Consider the following 9,226-nt stretch of genomic DNA (forward strand, 5'->3'; position numbering starts at 1 on the left):
AAAATTTAGTTCCAGTATTAAGACATAAAAGGGCCACTCCGGGCAGAACCTGGGGCATGTCTGGAATCAGTAACTCTGGGTGAGACCCTCAGCTGTACCAAGCCTCACGTTTACACAGCCAGCCCAAGCAGGGGAGGTGACAGCAGAGGGACAGTTCACTGCAAGGCCACTGCCACACACCCAACCAAAGCACAAAGAGAACTCCCAGGGAAAGGCATTCACATTATTCCCCTCTTGGGAAGGAGGGACTGCATTATAAGGAATACAGCACAGAGCTGCCCATCCTAAAGCAGCTTGAGATGGTTCTACTAACTTAATCCCAGACAGAACCACACAAACTTCTTCAGTCTGACAAGCAAAAGCTTTAAAATAGCTCTTTCAACTAAAGACAGCTTTCATACAGACTCAATATAATATCCTTTTAGATACTTGTGGCCACCTCCAGATGCCACATATTTTAAAAAAAACAAACTAACCCTCTGTGGAAGTAGAAGGCCAGCACACGTGCAAAGATCACTGTATCTGCACAAGACCTTGAATCAGGAACATAATTGCATATTATAAACTTGTTTTACAGCCACTAAGAGACAGAGCAGTTTCACTGAACAGCATTTCTTTTTCTTTTTTTTTTTTAATAATTTCTAAACAGATTAAAATCTCTCAGAATCCTAGAGGGATCAGGAACCTGCTGTAGACCTACTGCTAAAATCTCATTTAGGTGCAGTCACTCTCATACATGTTCAGCACCGGTGTGACCAGGGCCAGAGAGCAGCTCCCAGTAGTGTCATCTCTGATCTGTTGCCAGAGAGAAGCCACAAAGCTCAACTTTTACCTAATCATAGATTCCAGCAGTGGGAGAAGCCAAAAGGTCCTTTAAGTACCTTGCAAATAGTGCTCAAACACTAGAGAGATGAAAGAAAAAGTTTAGGAAATTTACATTTAACACTTTTTCTGGTCAGACAGCAACTGACTGTGACTAACCTCCAGTTAAAGAGCTCTTAGGATACAGAGAAGGAATCATGGTCTGCCTAGTCAGGGTGAAAGAAAAAGGAATCCAGCCTTAACTGCAGGTAGAGCTGTGAAAAACTGAGGGCGCACTTTATTGTCTTTTTTAGTACAGTTAATTTCTAAAATAAACAACATCTCTTTAAAAAAGAATCAGAAAATTCTTCTTCAAAAGTATGGCTCATCTTGCCCAAAACTGTTATTTTGCAGTTAATATTTGCAAGTAGTAGGTTACTACCACAGTAAATGACACTTGCAATATTTGTCTCTGCATATGGAAGACATATGAGGACGAGGAAGCAGATGTTTGGCATGAAGGGATGCCCAATGTCCATGTGGAAGCATCAATATTAGTATGACTACATATAAACTGCAGTGCCAGGCAGCAATTTTCATGCAGGGTTATGCCTTTAACATTCAAGTCTGCTAAAATAATGGAGGCACTCAAAATTCCCTATAAAAAATCCGGTAAAATCTTTTGTAACAAGGAGTGTTAGGCAGCCAAAATAACGGGGTTGCTGTATCACTCTGAGAGTAGCCTTTATTTTATGTTCTGTTCTAATTACCATCATTTTAGTGTATTTCCATCCATCTGTCACAGAAGAAAGAACAGACTTCACCGCCAGCACCCACAGAAGTTCCAGCAATCAGATGCAGTGTACCAAGGTTCATCGTGCTGCTGGAATGCTTAAAGGAGCTTGACATAAACATACACTTGGCCTTAAGATCAGGCCTCCCTAAAGCTTTGGAGGTCTGTTCCCAGGCCTTTATATAAATACCAGCTCCAAAGGAGAATTTAAATTCAACATGTCTCTTGGACAGCCAATGCAGACAACTAAAAGTTCCTGAGGCAGAAACACACCTCATGAAAAACAAGGTGCTGTTCCTGAGAACAGTCTTTAGGTGGGAAGAAAAGGAGGCATTTTTGCTCTTTACCAAGGTTCCCACAAACCTGAGCAGTTGGCAAGTCAGCCGAAGACCCTTTTACAGACCACAAACCCCCTCCCACTTTCACAGAAAAGCATTCAAATACTTGGAGCTGTAGAATTTTTTGTTTTAAATTTGAAATTAAGTTAACTCATAAGAAAACATTTTCTATGTAGGTTTTCTTCCTAGTAAAGAATGATTACACACAACTGTGTGACCATCATGACTCCTGGCCATCTGAAATCAAGTTGAAATAAAACAAGTAAGATTGCAGAGTCTTAACACATAGAAAATGTTAAAAAATATGCTTAAAAATTAGGGTTAGACTGCTCTGGTTAAAGGGTTTGGTTAAATGATGACCATTCTCATTGACATATTGTGACAAATGCTTGCTGAGTTTCTCTCCACTTTTAACTGATTCAAGTATTTCTAAATCACTTTCAATAAGAAACTGTAGCTGTATATTCCAACACAGCTGATGCATTAATACAGATATTTAAGAAGCCAATGTATGGCAGCTCATGCCCCAGTAAAGACTTCAAATCTAAATGCAGCACAGCACTTAAGCAGAGGCAAAAGAGGCCACTGGAACTTCACAGAATAAACAGCATTTTCCCCAGGTTTTCCAAAACTGAAAGCAAAGGAAGCAACAAGCTGATTAAAGGATTTTCTTATGGGGAATTAATTTCTTTCACATGAAACTCATTTAACAACTTGCTGCCTCAAAACAGTTCCCAAAACCCTGCCTCACTCGAGCCGTGCCATGTCTGTCAAGTTTGGATGGCTTGGTGCAGGAACTGGTATAGCATCCACATAAGAAACAGGGCTGGAACTTGTGCTGTTGAAAATCTCAGATGGTGCCATGGCTCCTTTTCTGCCTTTTAGGGCACTGAATCTCAGCGGTCCTGTGTGTTCACCTTGGGTGTCTGAAGTCCAGGGTTACCCCAAGCTGCAGACAGTGCTGCTACCGTGCACTGATGATAAACAACAACCACAGTGACCCGAACACCAGTCTACATCAAACAGCTGCTGTTGCCATCCAGAGGGTGGCAACTGAACAGAAATTTAAAGTATTTTAGATCCCTTCAAATAAGCATCACCCCATAAACAGAAATAGGATAACAAGTAATTTTAAATAAAAATATTAAAGTACAATTTAGATCTTCTCTCTCTGAGGCTTTGATTTGCATACCTCTGTCATCAATTCACTAATTCCAAAATTCTACTCGCTGTGGCCAGCAATACACAACACTGCTTTAAACATGCTACTCCTTTTTTTCCTAACTAACTGCAGCAAGACAAGAAAACATGTTCTGACACATATCCTGTCTCCTGAAACAACCCTCGTGGAGAACAAGCCAGGCCTCCAGTGGCTCCCGCAGCCCAGTAAATCCCATCCCCACTGGCACAGCCACGGTTTTAATCTCAATCTGTCAGCACAGCGGCACCCCCCAGCACACTTAGAGCAATATTCTGATAAATCCGACACTGCTGGTACCCTGTGAGCAGCCTTACATAAACAACAGCTCTGGAATCCATGGATAACAGGATGGCTTTGCAGGTAGTACAGAGACCTGGGAGAGGGAGCAGGCTTGCTGCCTCATGAGAGACTGGCATGGAGGCAGTCGGGATGCAAAGCTGCTTTTGTGAATGCGTAACGTACAAAGTATCAGATTCCACAAGAAACCAGGGTGTGTAAAAACTGCAGGTGAAGTCTTCAGTATGCTGCCGGAGGTGCTGTGTCAGAAAGTTTTGACATATTCAGGACAATGGTTCAATACTGCAAAAACTCTCAGAACTCAAAAAGAGAGAGACATAACTTCGTCACTACACCGGAGGAAGAATTTCTCGGGGTTAGGAATCTCTGTTAACAAATGACTTCTGCAGATACAGATAAAATCAATTGTATTTTAAGTGATAATGAGAAGTATCTCAACTGGTTATATTTTTATTTTTGCTGTTTGTTGTGGCTTTTACATACAAATGCTGATAAGTTATAGGAAAGAACTGCCTGCATTCAACACTCAATTGAGAGAAAAATGAGGATTGATCTAATTGATCAGTGTTCTACAAGTAACGCACAATATAAAAGTAAAAAAACCCGTTCTTTTGAAAGGTTTCCATTACTGTCAAAGCTACTGCTGTGGAGGTTACCCACAAACCCTTCTGCAAAACAGGGCTCACTTGACGGTTCAGGACCTCCTCTCCTCCTGAAGTTAAAGGAGGAAGAGCTGGAAGCACAGCACCTGGTGGTGGCTTTGCACAGAAAACAGGACAATTCCGAGCTCCCTTGTTCCTTCTCAGAACATCGACCTTATTAGCTGAGTGCAGAACATTCAGTTCTTATACATGCAGAACTCACCTTTCAAATGTGAATCTTGGAAAAAATGGCATTTCTCCAATACAACACAATTTAATCCAATACACACTGGTCTGCTTTAGCCCAAACTAAATTATGTCCAGCTGCATTATTTTGATGCAAAACAAGAGACAGAACTATTAATCTTGGAGAACATATACACCTGCCCTTTTCACCAAGGACAAATATCCCCTTTAAGGACTTCAATAAACACTTCCAGGTAATACATGGTATTATCCCTGAGAATCATGGGTTTATCATCTTTTTTTTAAACAAAACAGCATTCACAAAACCACAAAAAAAGCCACAGAAGGAGATAACAGCAGTCCTTGGAAGCAGAAGATCTTCCCTCTTGAAGGTCTCCCAGTCTCAATGATTCACAGTATTTTCCAAAATTCAATTTTTCTTTTCTAAACAGTGTTTCAAACCTCTTTAGAGATTACAACCTGTTGGACTGCAAATGCATACCCTGCTGTTTAGAAGCTGGTCTCAAGTAAGTAAATCCCAAAAAACCCAGAAAAATTAGATAAGTACATTCATCCCATTCATCTCAAATGGATAAGGGCTGTGAGGCTTAAAATGTGAGAGTTTAAATTCCTGCATTTATTAGTCATATCAGCGATGACCACACAAGGCATCATCTATTTAAAAGTATTTTCAGTGATGGGATGCATTTCAGTGCACCAGTGGCAAAGGAGGCAACCACCCATGCCCCGGTGCAAACAACAGAATATTCCAGCAGCCTTCTGGATAGTCTGTCCTTCCTTAAACCCCACACGGTGACAGCAACAGTTCTTGGCCACTAAGAGCTGCTTGGGTTCTGCTGATGCCTTCTGGACCCAAATGTTTCATCCTTAGTGGAAACTACAGTTTTCCACCAGAATTCTGATGGTGCTGCAGATCAGAAACAAAACCCATTTTTCCAAAGCATGCGTTGGACATTCAGCAAGTCCCCCAAGACACAGCTAGTTTGAACACATGGTTCTAGTTCCCTTTAAAGAGCACAATAGGCAGAAGCAGTGTCAAAGTACAAATATGAGACATTCATTCTTTCCATCCCAGCTGTACCTTCTAAAACACGACACTGCCAAAAGCACACTCCTAATGTGACAGATCTCAAAGTAAAGGGTACTGAAGCTGTACAATACATTTGGTATGGGGAGGGAGGTGCTGTCAGGTATAATAATAACAACTCAAACATAAGCACGGAAATACACAACTCTCTACATGGATTACACTTCCTATTGCAAAGAGTATCAAAATGTATGTCCGTACAACATACAAAGGAAAACATTTTAATGTCATGATCCTGCAGATGCCTCTAAAATACTGATTCTTCTCTGAGCAGCCCAGTGTCTATTTCAGCAGCCTTTTGGAGCTGATAATACCTTTGGAACCAAAATAAACTTTGATGCACATGCACTGTACTTGATGAAATGCTGCTGCTTTAACACACCCTAGAGAGGAGGAGAAGGATGCTATGAGGATACACAGCAGCCAAAAGCTCTTCCTGGGAAAAGTGAATGGCTTTCTGCAAACAAGGATTATGTGACAATTGTGTGGTTTGGTTACGGAGTGTCAAAACTCTGGCATCAGCAGATGCTTCCATAGCACTCCCACACCATGAGTCACCTGGGACTGTTCTGGTTTCACATCATCCAGAAATCGCTTCATTCATGCTGAATTGGGTGAACAGGGAGGGCAGCAGATAGCTGTGCTCAGAGGAGTGGCATCACCAGGCAACATCCTTCATGAGGATATTCTAGGCTCAGATTTATCTCCTCAAGTAGTAGCTACATTAATTTTCTATTTTACTGATGTAAATTTCCTTATTCTGGAGAGATTTTTTAAAGGGCTACCTTGAACACTGTAACTGTGTCTTTATTTTGTGAGGTGCAGTAAAAAATCAGCATTTCTGTAGGACAAAAATGCCAATTAAATCCACTTCTCAGGCAGAATTTGAGAGAAAGAGACAATAAACTGGACAGATGAGGAGCAAGACCTGTTCTTCTGTAGCCATCTTGCACCAGCACACTTGGGATATTTTGTCTGTAGTGCAAACAGCTGAACTTGATTTTGATTTAGATTTTCTGGATATTAAAACAAGATTAGTTTGAGCTACGTGTCAGATTTATGGCACTCTCGTGCTGGGATTTGCTGAGGGCAAGGAGAGCTACACCTGCCTTCTGTACGAGGTCAGAATTGATGAGCTGGGGTCCCAGCTCTGGAAACATCAAGGTGCCGGAGCCACGATTTTGCAGCACTGTTGCACTGAGATCTTCCCAGTGCTGAAATGAAGTGCTTTGCTTTTGGTGCAGTGCAATATAAAAACTTACCTTCCCTCCCCTATTATTGCAACATTTTGAAGCTTTGCTACAAAATAATGATAATCAACAGAATCTAGACATTCAGCTTTCACAGCGACTGCTGCTAACAAATCTGAGCTGCTCTAAAACGGCAGGTACAAGCCGAGCTGTAAGAGGCGAGGAGGGGGTATTTTGCCAGCACTACATTCTCCTCCCTTCCCTTTAAACCCCACCCCACCCCACCACCAGAGAAGTCAGCCCCCTTACCTGATAATATCATCGTTGTGCCCGAGGAAGAATTTCTGGCTGTGCTCCCTGGTGTTGTAAACCACGCCGACTCCAGCCACGAAGTACACCACCTCTTTCCCTGCCGTGTAGTACAGGTTGTTGCGGCACTGGTGGCCCCGGTAGCCGTACACCCACTCCAGCCGGAGCTGGCAGCGCGGAGCCGTCCGATCCGCCATGATAACCAGCCCCCTGCCCACCGGCACACACAGCCGGGCGCCGGCCCGCCTTCCCCCGGCACGCTCTCCCCTTCCGAGCGGTGGCGATCCCCGCCCGCCTGCCGAAGCCTCAGGTGTCCCTTCCGCGCGGGGATGGGGATGGGGATGGGCAGCGCATCCGCGGATCCGGGATGCCGCCGCCGCCGCCGCGCTACCGCCGCGCCGCCACCATCATCTGCTGCCGCCGCTGCCCAGGACGAGCCGCCGCCGCTCCGCCGCCGCTGCGCGACCCGGGCAACTTCTCGGGGGCACAAAAACACACCTACATAAGCAGCAGACCGGGCTTTTTTCCTTTCCGAAGGCAAAGTTACTTCTGTGCGTCACCAGCACCACCTGCCAAAGACTCCCCGCTGCGTCTCCCGGGTTGCACCTTCTTGGTTTCCTGCACAAAGCTTCCTGGGCGCTCTTCTTTTTAACATATCTACCCTCGGGGCTAGAGCTGGAAGAGAAGAAAACACAAAACCCGTGCTCTTGAACCGCAGAGCGCACCGTGTGTTTAAAATGCAAAGGGACTGCCTGGATAGGGGAGCTCTCCTTGGATGGGGGAGCTCTCGTTCGATGAGGGGAGCCCTCCTTGGATGGGGGAAGCTCTGCTTGGATGGGGGGAGCTCTGCTTGGATGGGTGCTGTGGCCGCTCTGGGGGCTTCTGAGGCTTTTCAGCAGGATCCAGTGCTCCGAGTTCTCATACAAACCCTCTCCTTCAATATCATCTCATATATAACATCCAGCATAAATATGGGAATATTACCCCACCTTTCCTCACGGCCCAGCAACCAAAAACTTTCTCCTTTTGGAATCTATAGCAACTATGTAATTAAGACAATCTTATTTTCCCGTTTTCAGTCACAAAATACTCCAAGTCACCATGAGGTAGTGGGGGCTGTGGCCTTTTTTTTTTTTTTTTTTTTTTCACTGTCATCCTTTGGAATGATATTATAGGGAATACATTTCCTCTCTTGCCTTCTGCTTTTCCTAAAGCAGAATTCATACTACCATTGTCAGTCGAGCGTGGTTTCTGCATGTTGTTGGTGATAAGACTTTATAGTATCACTGCACAGGAACCCAAACCCAGCCCTCCAGACACTCGGCCACAACCGCAGGGAAGAGGATGCTGGAATCAGAGGAGCAGAACCAAACACCCATTCACAGAGCACAGCGCCAGACGGACGGCAAGAGGGAATTCCAAGGCTGACAACCCCTGTACCTTTTCCCACACAACACGCCTCACACCGACCGAGCTGAAGAGCGGCGTGCCGCCACCGCTCGCACACGGGGTCGCAGCACCAGCAGCACTCCAGGACACGGCACACAGACACCCGCCCTCGGGGAATGCGAGCCCCGGAGCCTCGGGAGCCGCCTCCGACGGGAGCGCCGGCCCCGGGCGGGCGGGGCGACGGGCGGAGCCCTCACGGCGCCGGCCCTGAGGCGGAGCTTCCTTCCCGCCTCACGGGGCGCGCGCGGGCGGCGGCGCGCGCCTTTCCCGCCCTGCTGGGGGCGCGCGGCGCTTCGCGCCCTTCCTCCTGAGGGGGCCCGCGGAGCCCTCAGCGGCCGCCGGCACAGCCCAGCCCAGGCCGGGCCAGGCCAGCCCTGCCGCGCAAGGCACACGCAGATTTAGGCAAAAAACCCCCATCTTTCTGCTTTCCCCGTGTGCAGTAGTCTCCAAAAGTCTCACAAAATACAGCCAAATTCGCACTCACCTTTTTTAATTCCTTCCCCAACAGCCGCTCACCACAGCCACCTTGTTTTATCATAGAATCGTGGAATACGTTGAGTTGGAAGGGATCCACACGGATCATCCCGTACAGCTCCTGGCCCTGCACAGACACCCCGACAATCCCACCCTGGGCATCCCTGGGAGCGCTGTCTGTGCTGGAACAGGCTCTCTGTGCCGGAGCTCTGGCAGCCTTGGGGCCGTGACCACTCCCTGGGGATCCTGTTCAGTGCTCCAGCACCCTCTGGGGGAAGAGCCTTTCCCTGATCTCCATCCCAACGCCCTGACTCAGCTCCAGCCGTTCCCTCAGGTCCTGTCCTGCTCGTGGGAGTGGAGAGATCGATACCGGCCCTTCCACTGCCCCTCACGAATTCTTTGATCCTTTCCCACCCTGGTATTATTCAAAGGAATAACT

At 46.2% G+C, this 9,226-nt stretch overlaps 1 protein-coding gene across 8 annotated transcripts in view; it reads right to left on the minus strand.

The window, feature by feature from the left end:
* EML6 (EMAP like 6) overlaps window positions 1-8,910 on the minus strand; it is a 90,969-nt gene extending 82,059 nt beyond the window's left edge. For 6 of the 8 annotated variants that reach the window (XM_042021056.1, XM_042021057.1, XM_042021052.1 and 3 more), the window contains exon 1: window positions 6,865-7,959. In XM_042021056.1, the coding sequence (XP_041876990.1) occupies window positions 6,865-7,061 (197 nt within the window). In that variant the 5' untranslated portion in view covers window positions 7,062-7,959. Of the gene's footprint in view, window positions 1-6,864; window positions 7,960-8,334; window positions 8,421-8,797 lie in introns of those variants that run through there. The other 2 variants (XM_042021050.1, XM_042021051.1) reach the window with 2 other exon arrangements.
* Between the last annotated feature and the right edge of the window lie 316 nt (window positions 8,911-9,226).

This window comes from Corvus kubaryi, unplaced genomic scaffold (assembly GCF_017639235.1).
Source record: "Corvus kubaryi isolate FWS band 111438036 unplaced genomic scaffold, C.kubaryi_AGA036_p1.0 37103, whole genome shotgun sequence".
Classification (NCBI taxonomy): Eukaryota; Metazoa; Chordata; class Aves; order Passeriformes; family Corvidae; genus Corvus; species Corvus kubaryi.